This window comes from Drosophila sechellia, chromosome X (genome assembly GCF_004382195.2).
Source record: "Drosophila sechellia strain sech25 chromosome X, ASM438219v1, whole genome shotgun sequence".
NCBI lineage: Eukaryota > Metazoa > Arthropoda > Insecta > Diptera > Drosophilidae > Drosophila > Drosophila sechellia.
The window spans coordinates 14,295,326-14,314,729 of record NC_045954.1 but is presented as its reverse complement, the minus strand read 5'-3'; the positions used below and the strand labels follow the sequence as shown (position 1 = coordinate 14,314,729).

The 19,404-nt window shown below is 40.6% G+C and overlaps 1 protein-coding gene across 1 annotated transcript; it reads right to left on the bottom strand.

The window, feature by feature from the left end:
- Window positions 1-4,444: 4,444 nt before the first annotated feature.
- On the bottom strand, window positions 4,445-5,553 carry LOC6618541. Its single transcript, XM_002042765.2, has 3 exons — window positions 5,364-5,553; window positions 4,909-5,142; window positions 4,445-4,785 (listed from the first exon to the last, which is right to left on the bottom strand). The coding sequence occupies exons 1-3, from the start codon at window positions 5,446-5,448 to the stop codon at window positions 4,667-4,669; spliced, it is 438 nt and encodes a 145-aa protein (XP_002042801.2). The 5' UTR covers window positions 5,449-5,553; the 3' UTR covers window positions 4,445-4,666.
- Window positions 5,554-19,404: the final 13,851 nt, after the last annotated feature.

Here is a 19,404-nt window from a genome sequence, read left to right as displayed (position 1 = left end):
CAAGGTTGATTCCTAAAAGCTAGCAGTTATGTTGATAGGTGAAAGAAGAGCACTTAATGGGGATTTATTAAGGCTTTAAAAGTATCTAAAAATTGTAAAGCTCAAAGTCAAGTGTATTGCACTAAGGTCCGTGAAATTATTCTTTATTTTGATTTTAGTTGCGTCAGTTACATCTCTTCCGATACTTTTCAGCGTGATTTGTATTCAATTGTTAGTTTTATGATTCATTCAAAAGTTTTTAGCATCATTACATTGTCGTTGCGGTGCTTGTATCTTTTCCAATAAACGACACTCGCGTCGTCAACTGTTTCGTCATCATTATCATCGTAGTCGCTGGCAAATTTTGATGACCCGGCGCGATTGAAAGTGGTTATGGCCGGCTTTAAATGATCCACCAAACTCAACAGCACCTAAAAGTTTTTGCAGTTTTTCTTGCCATTTTAATGTGGTCTCATTTCTCTGTACACAGCGAGTAAAATCATATGCTATAGTCCATGCCAAACTGTTTGAAAGTCTATAAACAATTGCAATATATGTTATTAAAAAGTAAACAAAATACTTGCAAATCTAACACGAGTATTGAAATCAAACAAAACATATTGGTATCCAATTTTTTTCAGTGCTGGTAATTTTTCCTCCGGCTGCCGATTTTTTTTAGTTGTCATGGCCCATTGGAAGCATTTTGGCTTGTTTTGCCCGTTTTGTTTCGGTTTCAGTTTCAGTTTGGTATCGTTTTTCTTGCTGATTTTGCTTATGCGAATTTAATTTACCGAAAGTGAGAAATGGTCACGGAACCGACCAGCATCATCGCCATTTCGTTGCCGCATCCTTCACGCGATCATTATAATGAGCTGCGTCGCTAATTATGTTTATATACGTCTAAATAATCCACCAGTTAATGGCAAGTTATTGTCCAGCATTTCCCATCCGCCCCGTTGGCGTCTTCTTTGTCAATTTCAAGTGCCGACAGCATAATTTGTTTTCAAATATTTATTTACTTTTGCGCTGAGTGCGTGCGCCATGGGATTGCATAACACCATTTGCGGTGATTACGATGTCTGATGTATTTCCCTTCAAATCGGCGGAGAAAGCATGGCGAAAAGTTAAGTCTTCCTCGGAAATCGGGAAAATGGGACCCAAGTCTTTACAGTCTAACAAAAAATGCATAATGGACCGTGGTGTAGCTCTAAAATATGGTTATTTACCATGGTAGTTACTATTCAATATATAGATATAAATGCTGAATATAAATTGAAAAATTATATTAATTTTTGTTGCATCAAATACTTAACTACAAATCATTGCATGCCAATTGGTAAGTTTTACATTTGTTAATTTAAATTTATCGCATACTGATATCTGCTAAATATCAGTTACAATAGCTAATAAATTGTGAAACCCTATGAAGCCTACCAATTATAATTTGTCTGTTTTAAAACCACAATCAATTAATAGAGACTTTAATTGCATTTTTTGTTAACAGCAGGACTTTGGGTTATTATAACGATTCAATCATTTTCATTTTCATATTAAGGTAGTATCACATGGAGTGTCAGAAAGTAAGCCACTGATTGCGGGTAACCAATTATTTATAACACAGTTAAATATGTTATATTTAAAATGCATTCCTAAGTTTAATGAATCTACTGTAATAAACTGTTTGAAAATAAAGAAATTCTAGAAATTTAATTGTAGATTGCAATGCTAGATGTTTAATCGCTTGTGATTTCTATGTTTCGTATTTAATAAGTGTATTCTTTATCCAACAGTTAATTTTAAATCTGACCAAAAACAAATAAATTTGCATTTGTAACCAAAAATTTTGCTAAGTTTGGTCAATCTCCTCGTTCGTCCTTTTTCACAGCTTCTATCTCTTTTTCACAGCTTTTACGCACAGAACAAATTTTCTGCCTTTTCAGTAGCCTTCCCAAATATTGACTTTACTGTTAGGCCCAGAAATCTAAAATTTAGCCGCCCTAGGATTTGGCTTCTCCAGTTCATTTGACACTTTCCAAAAATTTGTGCAATTTTTTCCGCTTGGCCAGAAAACAGACAAGCTTTCACCTGCTTGGAAACGCCACACCGGGTTTTCAGCAGGTTTTCACCCGTATCCACTGTCAGTTGGACATAGTTCAATGTCGAATTCGTTGCTTTTTTTTTGGGACTTCTGGCTGTTTTCCGCCGAACGGAGGCGAATTCCCCAGCAAAGGCACATTCCGGTGCTAATTCTAATTAAGCGCATTTGATGAAGTAAACGTGTCCCGAGTTTTTACTTCATAAAGACAAAGGCAACGCAGATCCGAAATGAAACCTAAGTGAAACTAAAGAGCGGCGAGAAGGGGTGTCGGGAAAGCGGAAAAGCCGGAAAAAAGGAAAATCGTAGAGGGTTGAGCTGGCAGATAAAATTTCAACGCGCGCTCATTAAAAACTTTTGGAAAGGCAATAAAAAATATAAAAAAAATATATACCAAAAGCAACAACAAAAGGTCCTGAAGATGAATAAATAAAATGAAATGTGTAAGAGCGGCGAAAAGCAGGGAAAATTCATTGTCATTGTCAAAATAAATTTTTCTTTTGAAATCCATTAAAGGTTTCATTTGAAGCGAAATTGTTAGAAAAGTGCAAACGGCAAGCAAAATCCAGTTGACAAAAAAATAAGCAAGCCGAACCGAACCGCAGATGAAGGAGAAGAAGTGGCCGGAAAAAAATTGAAATTATTACAAAACTTTTGTGATTATCTCGGTTGCCTTTGCCGTTGGGCCATGTCCTTCGTCTCGTCTCGGACCGCTCCAATCAGCCATCGTCCTGCGAATCTGGCCAGAAAAAGTCAACTTTGTTTCGCCCAATAACTGTCAATGCGGCAAGTGTTTGGGCGTGGCCACTCGCTCGATTGCCCGGCCAATTGTTGCGCCAATCTGGCTAAAAGGCTCGAATCTGGTCAACATGAAGCCGAAATCGGAAAACCCTTCTTATAATAGGGAATTGAGCTCTAGGATTTAGATACTTCGTTTAAAAGTTTTCAATTAAACGGTTAGCTTAAGAAGATTTCGAAAAATCTCAAAACTCAATCGAAGTGAAACCCGGATGTTACTCTTTTAGTCATCGCAACCAAATTGAAACAAATTGGGCGATGTATCACGGAAATAAATGGATTAGCAGCGACGTGGTATAAATCAGTTTTATAAATATTGAATAAACAACTGGGCCAGTGGACCCATTTCGTAATGTGGATTATAGGGTATGTGGCTTTCTCCATCCGCAAACGGCCTTGCCGCCTATCAGTCGGACAGCCCCCACCTAAAAATCACAAAAAGCTAAAAATATTTATAAGGAGGGGGGCAAGGCGAGCCACTTAATATAGAGATTTATGCTAATCAAGCAAAAAGTATTCGCCGAGAGGGGTCTCAACTCGGTGACTTCGTCATCTCATCTGAACTCGAATGGGCTCAAATGGAATGGAATCGAGGGGAGTGGATCCTACTCATACTAAATGAAAGTGAAAATTCTTATGTAATATGCTAATATTTCTTGGCGCGCCTTGGATGTAAATTTTTGCTGTTGTTGTTGTTGCTGCCAGATTACGAGAGATTTTTATAATTTTAGATTTATGGAAAGGGACTGAAGAAAGCGCGGAATCCAGAGAAGTTTTATCTTCTCAGCGCTGTTTTTTTTTATTTTTTCTGTCATCTAATAATCGCCAACGAAATTTTCAGATTTGTTTTTATTTTAGCAGCGGGGGGGTAGGGAAAAAGAGAAGAAATTATCGTATTTTGTTTATTTGGTTTCGGCATTCATTTCTTGGGTCTCATTTATTCACAATTGGACGCGTTTGTGATCAAACTAATTAATTTAGATTTAAATGTGCGTGTAAATAGAAAGTTATATACTTTATGGCCGCCATCGCATTTAAAAATATACATGTGATCTTCTCGTAAATAATTTATTAAGCCACATCATTTGGGATTAGATAATGAAAAACACAAAAAAGCCGTAGTAGATGCGTATTTGTGTGCCGATTATGGCTGCGTATTAAAAATCAATTAATCTGGGGAGAAAACATTCATTATGCTAATAACGCCGAGTGAAGCGAAACACGACAATTGATAAATGAGTCGGCGAATAGGTGAAATGAAAACAAAAGCCATGAATTAATTGAACACATTATTAATGCTGAATAATCCGGCGAACAAGTTTGCGTCCAAATGGGCAAATGCAGTGCAGAAAGTATTTAATTAAGGGCTTCGAAAAAGTTAAAATCATATTTACCCCAAATACATGGCTCCCATTTTGAGCCCAATGCAATATTTCTTTGCAATTAAACATGGTTGTAATGATTATTCAAATTGTAACTAATGCGTTAATATATATTATATAGTATGGCTAGTTTCGGATCTATCCCTTCCTTTTCCAAACATTCAAAGAAAGCAGGCACAAAAGACTTTGGTTGTCAAATAAATTACTTAATTTAATTTAGCGCGCTTCAAGCAATCGCACAAACTTGATTTAAAAACATATCTGTCCGCGCTGCGCACATGCATTTTAAATGGATTGAATAAATAAATGAAGCCGAAGTGCAAACAAATCACTTGGCGCTCCGCACTACCCATTTTCCATTTTCCATTTCCAATTTCCCGATACTTCTCGATTTTGCCGATAAATGGGCGCGTCAGTAGGGATTATTGCAGCAGCAGTTCTTGATGAGGGCGTGCTCGTAACAGGATTTGGCATACAGCAGCGAGCAGTCGTAGTACAAACACTGGGGCGGTCTCAACTGCGGGGCACCGCCTGCGGGTTAAAGCGCATTACGGTCGGCGTCAAATTGAATAATATTAATAAATGCAGGCGATTAAAGGGCGTGCATAAATAATGTCACCAAAGGCATTCGCCCCCAAGCCCTTGATTAATTACCTGGAAAATCGCAGCAACAGGCATCGTGGACCATCTTGTGGGAGCAGTACGAGTAAACCGACGAGTCGCACAGCGGGCAGCCCGGCTGCTGCGGTGGTACGTAGCCGCCTTGTCCCGGATATCCGGCAGCGGATCCGGGTCCAAACCCGGCCCCAGGCCCCAGACCACCCGCGCCCACGCCACCGAAGGAGGGACCCAAGCCGTTGCCGAAGTTCTGGCCACCAAATTGACGCGCTAAAGGAGCAAGAAATCGGTTGTTTACTGGCCTAAGTCAAGCCTGGAGTTGGGTCACTTATATAATTGATTCATTTGAATGTGAGCGATTTGCTCTTCAAATGAATATTCAATTTTAACATAAACACACTCATACAAAAACATTTATGAACGATCATTTCAAATGGCCAAAAGCTTAACTTGAGCAAATGACTTATTTATTTTTAAGTATCTTTACTTACTTGAACTCTCCTGTTTTGCCGTCACCACAACGATTGCCATTAGAACGAGCAGCTGCACGTGGCTCACACTGCGTATGCGCAACATTTGGAATGCCTGAAGAAAGAGATCCTCTGGGAAAAAAGTCGAGTTTCAAGTCTCGAGTTTGGGATGCCGAGTGATGATGCTGATGCTGGAACCGCCGTTTGTCGACTGCAACAAAGGAAACCTTTATAGAGTTGTCTGCCGGGCCGATCGGTGCGGCTTTCGCTTTCAACTTGTGACAAATTCATATATAATTTGATTTGATGGCTCTTCAGACAGCACGACAACAATGCAAATGACACGACAGTTGATGCTCAGATCTCGGATTTCAGCTTTCCAGCTTCCCCAGCTGAGACCCCGAAAAACCAAAACCAAAACCAAAAAAAGTCATCGAAAGTTACGGGGGCCGCCAATGCTGAACCAAATCGAAGCATGGGGTTTTATATTATTTTATTGTTCGGTTCGATTGGTCTGACAGCTTGATTGGCAAAACTCAGCTGAAAACTCCCACGCAGTCAGATTCAGATTCAAAATTCAAATTTCGAATTTTAAAATTTCTTGCTGTTGACACATTTCTTTCGTTTGGCAGCGAAATCAATTCGAATTCAGCCGCGGACTTTTGCCACCTGCAGCTGCAGCCTTGTTCAACTTTTACTTTCCCACTTCATCTCGGCCTGTTAATTGCTTCATCTGCCATGAAGCCATCCCATCCCAAAGTTATTTTCCCAGACTCGCGGAAGCGGTCGCTTATGTAAAATTAATAAGACATAAAATAAATTTCGAATTATGCGCATAAAACAAAGATCAGAAAGGGTTTGAGTTCGTTTTTTTTTTGTGTTTCGTTTCGAATTGTTAATCGTTTAAAGCGAAACGCGGAATGCAAAGTAAAAGTGTTTCATTTTGGTCGGGTGCGAGTTGCTAATAGACCTTTGGATATTTGGCCATTATGCTAATGGATGGCGAGTGCAGAAATCACATTCTGGAAGATTAAACTATTTCAAAATCCCGATCTGTATCTGATACCATCCCCGACTACTTTCACCAGCGATAATCTCGGCGCAGCAGCGAAAGTCCCTTTGCAAGTCGGTCGGAACTGCCGAAGTGGCTCCCAAATGTAATTTCATTTAATTAACTGGCAACTACAGCTGCTTCTGACCAGTGAATTGAGCCCGGTTTAAGTCTGCCCAAGAGCAATTTGAATGCAGCTGATGAAAGTGAGCATAAAATGCGAGCCCTTTAGAAAACAAAACAAATATGATTTGTACATTTCCACTGCCCTTTGCATTCATTTTCATTTTCGTTTTCATTTCAATGTTGATTTCCATTTGCACTTGCAACTGACTCGAGTATCTGAGTATCTGTCAGTACGTGTATCTCGTTATGTGCTTGTCGTCCGTCGCTCTGCGTTGATTATCTTGTAAATTTGTTGCACGTTTTTTGATGCAAATCCGCTTGTCATGTCTCTCCAAACACACACAAAAAATTACACAAGTGATGTCATCACCTGCTGCAGATGTTGATATGCAGATGCAGATTCATCCCTATAGAGATACAAATGCGAACTTGTAGATAACAAGATGGATGGGCCTCCCTCTATTTAGATCTCACGCACGCAGTGTCACAATTTTCGGCGAGGGAGGTAAGATGCGAGGTAAAATGCCCAATATGTAGGCCAGTCAGCTGAACAATTTGTATCTGTATCTGGAGATGTACATGGGCAAATTTTCAATTCGTTGGGCAAAAAGATGTGAGATGGGCTTGGCTGTAAGCATATCAATTCAAATGGGCCAGATGATTAATATGTTACTCTATGTTTTAAGTATATATCTTAGATATTGTATTTTATATATACAAATTCAGTGCATCTGCGGGCAGAAAACCATAAAAACAATAGAACAGTGCGACAACCGCTGCGAGCCACATTGGTTTTCAAATGGAAAAATAATCTAAATAAAAAGATTTGAAGGTTTATAAATTAATTAATTTAAATGTAGATTATTTTTTAGTTGTAAGATGCGTGTACGTGAGCTCCATAAAAAAAGGTTGACAACCAATTTTATATTAGCACCAGTTTTTTTTTTAGGTCCAGTGTGCGCTGGCGATCGAGCGCGTATCTGACAGATACATGTGACGTAACCGCAGACGAGGCCTTACTTTTACCACGCGCGTCATCGGCATCTCCCTCTCTCATCTCCCATCGGCCATCTCTCCGTCTCCCTTCCTCTCGGCTCACGGCATATTTATTGGTTTTCGTTTCGCTGGAATTTATCTCACTCTCTCCCCTTTTTTCTGTGTTTTGAATGAGTATCTTGAAGTTCGTGTTCGTCTTGCAGGTAAACAGGTCACTTCTGCTTCTTACACGACGACCACTTTCCAGTCCGCGATGAGTGACCTCAATTAAACGCCCGCCACGCCCAGTTACCGCACCTGTGCCCCGCCAGCCCCCTTTCAACACGACGTCCCGCCTCGTTTGCCTACCTGTTACCACCTGCGATTGCTCGCCCATTGTCCACTGACCACAAAAATGGATGCCGCAACTGAAATTCCTTTCTGGCCAATTCAGAAACGGTGAAAGGGGCCACTTGGGGGCATGGAAATGGGCAGGGTCCACAAGGCATAAGCCAAATTAAACTCGTAAACAATGCACGGCCATGTAATGGCCATTGAAAAACCATTTTGTTTTGTATAAAATATTTATTTGTGGTCGCTTTGATTTATATGCCGGCTAAAAACCAATTGGCCACCGCCAAAATGCTATGGTAACAATCGTAACTTCCGCCGCACACTTCCATAATTGAACGTGTGAATGGCGATTAGTAAACTAGTGCTGAAATTTCGAATTCATTTGTACAAAAATTACAACATTTTAGAGAATTAAAGCATTAAATTTCGCACTTTAATAGCCAAATAGCAAAACGAAACTATTGATTACCTTAATGCAGTTCTACTTCATCTTAAAGCCTTTTAGTTACAAACTTCGGAATATAAACAGGCTAAAATCCATACACTTAGAGATATATTACTTCAAAATTTTATATTAATAATTTTAAGGTCGTCTTAAGTTTAAATTTTAAAGACAAATGTGTAAATAATGCATTTTATTGCAGAGAATTAAACTAAAAATAGTAGAAATGTTTCATTTTCAAATCGAAACACTATTAACAAAGTTACGTATACACTTCTGGCCTACCTTTCCATAAAAACAACTAATTTAGAATGAACATAGTTTTTATAATAACATAAACTAACTTTGGCAAAAACTCAGTTCACATTAATTATGTTACATGTCGTGGACGATTTATTATTACAAGGTGAATATTTTGTTTATTAGAAATATGTTGTTATTAGAAATATATAGACGAAAGCTGTGGCCGTTGTTATTCTTATTAATATTATTATTGTTATTTTTGTTGCTCTAGCTGCCTTTTGTTGTTGCTAGCTCGTGTTTTGTGGCACAAAACCAATATTTGCGCTCTGTGGAGTTCTTCTCGAATGTGTTGATGGTGCCACTGATGTGTTTGTTTATGTTTGTGCTATATTTGCCCAAGTTATTTGCAGACAAAATGTAAAAGTGCCAATATTTAAAGGAAATAATATGTTAACATGAGTTGGGCTTTCAAACGAAATTATATTTTAAATAAAGCAGATGGCTGCTCATAAATTAATTTAAAAGTTTACGATAACCTAACAAGCGAAAAGAGCTGTAATTAAATTGTTTCCCCAATAAATTGAATTCCATCTCCGCTCAGAGGGGTTCATTATTAAGGCCATGTAAAATAAGGCGAATCCTGAGCAATGCAGGGCATTCATTTAATATATACAGAATGCCTGCAGCTGTAGATAAGCTGTAAACTGAGAACTGGGAAATGCGACTCACACTCACATAGTTTTTCCGAGAGCGGAGAAAAGAAAACGTCAACGCTTCTCTGCGGAAAATATGCAAATTAGCTTTATTATTTGACAGTTTCTATAAAATGCAAAAGCCACAAAAGGCAGAGCAGCAGCAGCTACAACTTCATCAACGTCAATGAAAACTTTTAGGAACGTTGGGGGAGTCGTTAGCTCGTCGTCCATCCAAGTGTTTTGCCGACCAGACCCGCTCCGCTCCGCCCCGACCCGCCACGCCCCATTTCCCTGCCCATTCCCATTCGCATTTTCCCGGAAAATGGCACCCACATCGCTCTGGCTTATATGACAAACTGAAATGCAATAAACAAGTTGACAACTCTGACAATTTGGACAAGAGAAACATGTTAAATGCTGGGAATTATGACAAGAGACGAGGAGTCGAATCCAGGATGAGCAGTCACAGTCAAAGTCAGGAGCAAGGCCAGAACCAGGACCAAATTTGGGCGGGGGGCTGGTCGGCAGCCAGGGAAACCTAGGGTTGAGGGGAAAACAAACGGCATAAAGAATAAGAAATAAGCATGCAAATGCGTCAAGAGAGCAACTCTCCAGATGCAAAAGATACAAAAGCTCGGTTACTGCGGCATGGGTTTGCCATGGTATCTCATGGATACGATATACTTTTTCGGCTTAATTACTTTGAGGAAGGAAGCCAGTTAGTTGCCCGGCTCTGGGGACCCCTCTTCAAGTATCCAAGTATCTAAGTATCTGCCAAGGGAACTGCCCAACCATAAAGGGAATAGATACTAGATACTAGGTACTCGTACTAGGTCACTGTTTGTTTCGACAAGTTTGCCGTGCACCGGTCTTGAGACTAATCAAATGTCTGTTTTTAGCTGAGTTCTTGCTCGCAAATATGATTCGTTCTTGTCCTGGGCTCTGCCAACTTCCCAGATAGCCATAGACACTAACTTATAGTAATTAGGTAAAAGAATGCCTTGCAGAACCAAGGTTTGATTCTTTAAAATGTATTTAATGTAGTATTGTTTTCGTTAGAATAGCATGTGCTGCAACTTCTAATTTTCAACCACATCTCTGTAACTTCTTCTTTTCTCGAGTTCCCCAAGTTTCCTCGTTGATTGCCGAACAAAAATGTAGCAACAAACAGAAATTTGCTCCAGATACAAGATACTAGATACACATGGATATGACATCACATGGGGGCCTTTTACGGCCACCGATAACAAAGAAAGTTGTGCCAAATTTCGTTGCCTTTGGGTGAGGGAATTTATTTTCAACTTGGGTCAAATTGATTTGGCAAAATTTAGAGGAGCTCTCGAGTATCTGAGCGATTGCAGGGCCAACAAAAATTATTACGACCGCCGACTAAATAATTTTATTTGCCCACTATTGTTGCCTGATTTGTTTGTTGTTTATTGCGCTGCTGTTCGCTGCTGCTGGCATTACAAAGTCAACACAATGAAATTGACCAACGAGCGGTGTTGTCAATGTCATCAATGTTGTTGCCATGTTTCTGCTGCCACCGCCGGGGGCAATATTTTGTTAGGCTTTTAATTGTTTGCCCCCGTTGTGTGGCCAATAAAATGATGCAAAACTCTGTCACACAATCGATAGGCGGGCAAAAAATCAGCCGTTTTGTTAGCAGTTGCATAAGCAACCCTGCGGGTTAAGCTGCGGGTCAAGAAAACCACTTAGTGCTGGTCAGAGAACAATCTTTACTAAATGTATATGAAAGTGGAGCATTAAATATACATACAAATATGTCCGACTTCCAGCAAAAGAAATCAATCTTAAGATCTATCTATTTACGTGGGCAACTTTTGAAAAACATAACATTGCTTGGCGTTTTTTATACTTTTGAATTAATGTAGGCATTGTTATGAGGAAGCGTCAGTTATTTTTTTCATGCGTAGCCAGTTGTAACATCTTGCAGTTTACTTACTTACGAATTATGAAACGCCGCACCCCAAACTCTTTTCCCCATTATCGTTAGGGAGCTGCTCCGCTGATTACCAGCGCTTTTCTTTTGACCAATTAAACAACAAACAAGCAAAATGAGGAGGGGGCCGATGGATAAACATTTAACAAACGAATCTCTTTCGTTTTTCTTTCGGCTTAGCCTCTTTTCCCAGTCCTGAGTATGTACATATTTTCAGGTCTAATCCCGGACATCATCAGATCAGCAGGGCCCCGTTTTATGCAACCCCTGGTTTTCTTGTTGATCCGATCACGCCCAAGTGTTAAGTGGCCCATTGTGGGTAATTGCATCATGGGGTTCAGTTTTGAGTTAATTCGGGTTGGGCAACCAGGGGTACGAAAATATGAGCACTTGCACTTGAATTGCTGTTGTCTCCTCTTTAATTTTGCCGTAGTTTTTAGTATTGCTGGTGTTGCAAGTGCAGCCGGAACATCTCTCGGTATTTGCATTTCAATTATGCACTGTGGCCACGGCCAAGCACACGAGGGGATTGGGGCGGCTACGAAGACCCAGAGCAAGACCAAGACCAAGTCTAAACACACAACAGGTAGACAAACAAAACAGTTGCTGGGAAAGCGTGTCGAGATATCCGTGGGGTAATGGTGATGGCGATGGGGACTGGGGATTTCGTATCTCGAACTTAGGGCTTGGAATGGAGAACTGGGGACCGAGATTGGGGCTACGATGCAGCATTCCAGAGTCAATAGATGTAGGCACTGCGAAATTTGCATACACTGACCTTGGTGATTTCGAGATGGCCTCTCTTCCGAGTCGCATTTCCATACCGGTAAGTAGTGGAGTTGGCCAAAAGTCAGGATTACTATAGCTCGGACTTTCCCAAGTACCAAAGGTACCCTATAAGAGGTCTGAGAGTATTCTGGACAAGGCGATTACTTATATGAAAGTTATAAGCATCTTATAAATACCTTGTGGTACTAAACATGTTGATTAAACTCGTGGCTTACTAAGTTTGTTAAAGAGATAACAATATATATGCCAAGATGATCCGATAACTTACTTGGACCTTAGCAAGGGCATTTGTTGGGCGAAAGGTGCGGAAGTGCCTTGAGATGATAAAATATTTGCGTACGCAAAAATGTGGCAAGGAAAGCGGGGACACGGGGCGTATTAGTGTTGGGTTTGGGGTTTTCATAGTCGCAAGTCGTAAGTCCCAAGTCCATTGCTGATCCGAAGACATCGCCTGCAGCTTGTGTGTGCGAGTGTGTGCAAATAAATAAGCATAAATATAGTTGAGTACTTGTGTAATTACAGCAAATGTTATTTGATTTTGGCACCCCGTGCCAACACACGCCCCTCTTTACCCCTCTCCGTGCCGACGGAAAACCAACCATTGAAGACCGAAAAGACCGCAGTTGCGTGCTCCAAATGATAGTGGGAAATGCTGGATGTGGATGTGGATGTCGGCTGGAGGACGGGTGATTTTTGTGATGGTATATGGCACATGGTGGGGCGGAGGCGACCTCGGAGCCCACTGGCTGATATTTGCACATTTCGAGAGCGCTGTTGCTGCTGCTGCTGCTGTTTGCACTTTCGCCCAAATGCCAACACAACCGAACAGCAACAGCGACAGAAAAAGATGCGAAAACCGAGCAAAATAATTATAAAAGCAAAATAAAATTCGCATATGTTTGCCGCTTCTTGGGCAACACACAATCTACTGCCCCATTATCCACCCAGCTCAGAGAAAAAAAAAACGATACTGACGATCATTGGGATCCGGGGAAAAAAGTATCTTTTGAAGAGGTTGTATCTATATGATCTTAAATGTCTTCTATACCTATCTATCGATTTCAGAAAGCTAAATACTCATATCTTAAAACTATTTCATTATAAGCCTTTTAATCTTAAATAATTTAGCACGTACTTATGTATATAATGATATTGTAATGATATTGTATACTGTATCCTTGTCTTTGTATTTATATATTTCATAATGGGTAATATTTAAGTTTATAGACCAACAACTATTTCTTATGTTATTTATCTTATTGTTGCCTATTAAATAGGGCCAAAAGGGGTATAGTGTATGATTTCTTTTGACCTTCTTTGCTAAAAACATAAATGCGTGTTTTTTTTAGTGATTCTGGTCTGAATGCGACAGCTTTCGTACTGCATGCATGCAGAGCAAACAAACAAGCTTACGACATATCAAACACAAAGCATACAGCGCATAATCAGCTGCTCGATGCTGGGCTCGATGCCAAGCTGGTGCGGCTCTCAAAAGTTTCCATGACAGCCATGTTCCGCTGAAAAGGAGGCGGGGCACAGTGGGACCAGAAGACCATTTTAGCAAGCAAAAAATTCGACTTTGCAAAGGATTGTGCGGAATATACACACGATGGAGCTGAATATATTATTCCAGGTATATTATTCAAATTCGCAAAAGTAATATGAGATACTTTCATAATTTATATGTAATATTATAATTCCATATACAATACACCTTCGACCTCACATTCCAGTGTGCCGAGGCTGGCTGTTTCGTGGATAAGAATGGCTGGTGGTGCTGGTAGCAAACAGAATGCCGCACGTCCGGTGTGTGGCAACTGCAACTGCAACACCCCAAGCCCCACCACCGCCAGCGAAAGGAAGTCCTTGTTTGGGGCTATTTGTGGGATGCATTTGTTTTCGAATTTCTGCAAAGTTCACGGCGGAGCGGGAAAATGCGTGGCTAATTAACCAGACGTCGCAGCAACAGGCAATCCGATTATGCCAATATGTAGGCCAAATGTTGTGTTGCCTTGGAAAATTTTCAATTAATTTACAGCATTGGTAGTAAGCAATGGAGAAGGGATTAGCCTTTCAAGGGAAATGCTAACCGAATATCAATGATTTCGTTGATTAAGCTTAATTATAAATATCTTGGGTAGAGTTCGGTACGGTAAATAGATTAAATTATTAGAAAGTCATTAAACGTACTATTGTAAATGTTTAACTTATCTTTTGGCCAATTAAATATATTTTTAACAGTCCAATCAAGCGACCTAATGATGTGAACAATATGGGAAACCCTTCCGATAATGAGTGCATAATTGGCAATAATTATTTAAAACTTTCGATCCTCTCCGACTATGTATAATCCCCGCTGGCCACTCCGTGGGATACCGAATTCAGCCACGCCCCTGATCAGCAGATCGCCACGGGGGATCATCTCGCATTGACGGCTTGTTTGCCTCTTGAACTGCCGAGTGTCCATCAATGTGGCCGGACGACTACCTGACCACCTGATTAGATAATAACCAACGACCCACCGAATGCGGACACTATCGGAGGTGTTGACCCCGAAAGTACCCCTCGATGCCCAGACGACTCCGCCCATGCTGTTGATTTTGGATAGCCGCTAATCGAAAGCAATGCGTGCAATGAAACCCATTTGAGCCATTTGAGAAGCTGAAAAGGGCGCCTCGAGGCGTTGGCCAGCTAGCAGTGAAAGTTAATTGAACACACGGCCGAAATAAAATGAAAAACACGGCCAAAACAACTGGCTACCGTTGGATTTCACGTTGAAATCGAAATTGAAGTTGAAGGCAAAGCACTTGAGTGATCAACGATGGCAGGTGACAGACTCCGCCGTAGGGAAAATCGCCGGATGACATAAGTGGGACAAGTGCGCGACTTCCCCGAATTGCGAACCCGGAAAATGTATTATATACATCTTAGCCATCGCTGAAGTGGCGACACTTTTTCGTTTTGGGACCCTTTTCGCATGCAACCAGCCTTTATTTGGTTTGCGTTGAAGGTGAACAGTGGTCCTAATCCAATTCAAATATAAATTTTTAAATACTTTTGCATGATAATTAAGAAATAAAATGGCAACTGCATGACTGATGATTTTGGCACACATATTATACCTTTATTAGGTGAATTCCAATTAAATTGTTACCTGTCTAGTGCCGACCTACAGTGCAAGGTAAATAATGGTTGAAAATATCTGAAAAAGTGGTAAACAAAAATCACCGCTACTATCGCAGGTAAACACCATAATTTAAAATTCAACTAAGCGCTGTTAAAACATAAGTGTGCTCACAGGTAGTAACACCGTTTCAGGGAATTAAGTTTTGGCCATTGCGCAATTTTTAAATGCCTCTAAATTGTAAGGTACATCTGTGTCAAAAAATCTTGTGCAGAAAAGAGGAGCAACTTCAAATAGTGTGCAATAATTACAATTTAATTAAGTGCCCAATGTAATTATGTTTACATAATTTGGAATATTATTTGAAATACGCTGCATCCCAATAAATCCTAAATGCTTTCTCTGAACACTTTGGCGATCGATCGGCTGGCACTCCTCCATCTGAAGATCTCAATGGTTGGGCACATTTTGCGCAATGGGTGAAAGTCGAAGAGGGCCAAGACACTTGCTGTACGGCAGATGCGCGTTTCTTTTGGCCAACTCGAAGTCAGACAGTCAAAAGCCGTACGCTTTGGATTTTCGGACATGGCCAACTGCATAATGCGGAGTTCATATCTTCAACTTTTGGGGCTGAGATTGGATTTTCTTGGGGCTGGTGCCGTCCGCTTCCGACTTTAACTTTAACACCTCTCGGCGATTAATATGGTAATTTATGGCCGTCGCGGCAACGCAACATAAATCTGCAGCCACCTCGAGTTTTGGCTGGGAAATGTGCTTACGCCACATGAGCACGGAATTGGGAGTGGTTTCTACCTCCATTTCCACATCGAAATCCACGCCCACTTCCACAACCACTTCGACTTACCCAATCGTTCTAAAAGGCGTACTCAAGTGTCATAATGAGGAATCCACGCAGTCCGCCCACTCCGCCCACTTTTTCCGGCCTGGAAAAGCTTTATTGCGAATGCAAATGAGATGCGTGCGCCCAAATTGAAATGGCAAATGTTGACAGCGCCAACACAGCGCCCGAAAATTCAAAGTTAATCAACGAGATATTTATGTTGGAAATGTTTGGCGAGGATGCGGTAACTACGCGAATGCCAAGAAATCACCATCCATGAATACTCGACTACAAGCCAGGTTGGATCAATAGGCTGCAGGAGTCAAGTCAGTTATTCACTAGCTCTCGGCTCACATGTGGGTCCTTCTCAGTCATGGGGCTGATCAATAAGTTTGCCACTTGGCCTTCGGTTAAGTCATTTAAGTGAACAAAGATGAAGAAATAATAGCAACATTCTAAAGATTGTCAGATATAAGGTAATATTTAGACTATTTACTAACAACATATATATCTTAAAATATTTAAAAATTGCTTAAGAGTTAATTACTCTGTAATTAGTAAATTAACATTTGATAAACCCTAGTAACTACCTTCAAAACACAATGCTTATGTACTTTTCAAGCCCACCTCGTGCGATTCTTTGCCAAAAAAGTGCCAACTGCTGGGCTCGGCATAAACATATTTATGAATTTTCTATTCTGCATTGCGTTTTTGATTGTCATAAGTACGAATATGAATGGGAATCCTGCGGAGGAGGGGAATATGGAAACCCTGAAGACGAGGCTCATTTGCATTGGCACTGGGAACAAAGATGGAGCCTGCAGAATGGATGGCTGGGGCTGATTAACATAAAATTAAGCGTTCGAAAGGCATGCGGCAAATGGGGTTTCGGTATCCGGAATGTGGGGAGTTGGGGGAAGTGGGAATGTAAGTTCCGGAATTGGGGGTGAGGATCCGGATCCGAATTGGAGTTGGAGTCGTTGTCGTAGTGCTGGGCACAGGCTGATAAGCCGAGGCGCGGCGATAAGCGCATTTAATTAGCATTAATTAAAGCGAATTGCGAGACTCGGCTGGGGCACAAAACTAACTAACAGCAGCTAGAGAAATAAACAGAAATAAACTGGAATAAATAGGACCCAAAAGCCGTGGGGCTTTAAAGAGGAGGAAGCAGCAGAGAGTTGTGAAAGTGAGCCAATGGAAATGGAAATGGCAATTGTACTTGGCAATCAATGGTTTTTGGAGCACGGCACGCGGCATGACAAATTGCGAATCGCTTTAGCTTGGCCTCCATCTGTCTCCATCGCCATGTCCGTCTCCAATCTCCATCCCACTGGGTGTCGCCCTCGAGAAGCGGATGCCGCGAAGCCGAGATGCTGGGACACTGGGAAGCCGGAGCTCAAGTCGTCGATACACGGTAACGTCAAGTGTCATAGCAACAGGGCACAGTGGGTCTAAAGTGGTTAAAACTGAGTGGTAATGCCAAAGCCTATCTTCATTTTGAGCAAAACATATAAATTAGAACAAAGATTGAAACATATTTTAAATATATTTAAAAAAAAAATCTTCAGGGAAGCAGACAAATTACAAAATTGCAAAAATACCGAACGTTTTATTGTATTTAATAATGTTGATATACTAACATTCATATCCGTTGTACATAAAGGTATTTCTTTGTATAAAATGTTTAATGTATATATTTCATTAAATTATTATTTTTATTATTATTATATTTCATTTGAAAACATAAATGGCAATGATATTTTGGCAAGCACCTGCTAGATCGTTCGTACAACGCTTTCCCATCGATTTCGGACCACTGTGCGTCTGTGGGAGAATGAAAGACAGCGAGAAGAAAGCGGATTGCGTAATACCTGCGTCATGACATAAAGCCGGTGGCCCCGGCGATGAATGAGATGCGGAGAAAGGGAAAGGGGTGGCCGAAACGGGTGGCGAGGGGGAAGAATGGTGGAGCGGGAAGACTGAGACTGGACCCGCATAATTGTGTGGCTACACTTGATGCCAAGTTAAGGGCTATCTCTCTCTTCCTCTCTCTCTTTCTTTCTGTCTGGCTGTCTGAGAAACTGAAACCGAAACCGAAAATGTGGGCGAGGCCTAGGCGCAGCAGCTCCAAAAAATAAAAAATAAAAACAACATAAAATCAACAACAGCATCAGCAGCAGCGACGAATACACCTCATGCCGTTGGAATGCAATTTCACTTCTTTAAATATTTTACCAATTGTTTCTGTGCGTGCCTGTGGATCCGCGTCTCGGATCCGAGTCTTCGGCTTGGATTGGATATGGATCGGAGGGATCAGGTTGGGGCTCGGATGCAGGTTCAGGTACAGGTACAGATACAGATGCAGATACAAGTGCAATGCGCGGTGCGTTGGTTAATGGTTTCAATTAAATTATAAACACGCTATTCTTCACCATTTAAGCCGGGAAAAGAAAGGGCTTTGTGATTCTGCAAAAGTAATTAATGTTGTAAAAACGATACAGTTTCAATTTTGCATCCATTATTTAAAATAATTAAATTGTCAAGCAAATTATTGACGGTCGATAAGTTTGGTTAATGCCAAACTTGACAGCTCGTTTTTACAATGCAATCAACTGTAATGCCCCTTTACTATAAAATAGTTTTACCCTGGTTTATGGCAAATTGCGATGATCACGATTTATTGCAAAGAGTATATTTATTGCAATAAGTTTGAATCTCTTCGTAAGATTGTATAGTCAGTTTCATATGGAAATAAAGTAACATGTAAGATGACTATATTTGGTAACCGAAAGAACACCTACGTTGCTGCAAAACTCTTGATAAGGAAAGTAATTTAGGCTACTTAGTAAAAATAAATGTCAATAGAAAGTTATATTTCCTTTCCTAACTTTCATTGGTGAGCACTCAAATAGATATGTATAAATATAAATTTAATTAAAATTTAAAGATGCAACTATTTCATAGATAATTGGCAGTTCGGCTTTGGAGGCTCCTGCGGAAATAGCAGTTTGTCTTCGCTTTTTGGACCCTTATCACCATCGAGCTGGAGGGCTCTTTCCAATGAACCCATTTAGAGCCCGAAACGAAAGTAGCCATCAACGCAAGACTCGAGGAAGTAAAAGCGCAAATAATTGCGACCGACCAAAAACAAAAACTATGCCTTTGTACATACATATATATATATATATACCCACACAATTTTGCGGGCACCAATAGATACATATGTATACACAAATATATTTATATATATTCGAGTATATATGTAAGGGGATATTTTAAATGTGTAATGACAAAATCAACAGCGGGCAACAGATGCGGCCGTAAAATATTGCCACTTAGTTGTATGTTGCTGGTTGCAGTTGTTGTTGCTGCATGTTGTTGCTGCTGCAACTGGTCACATGCTGGCCATGCGGCACCCGCAAGATGCAACAGCAGGAAGTCCAAACTTGGCAGCGGCAG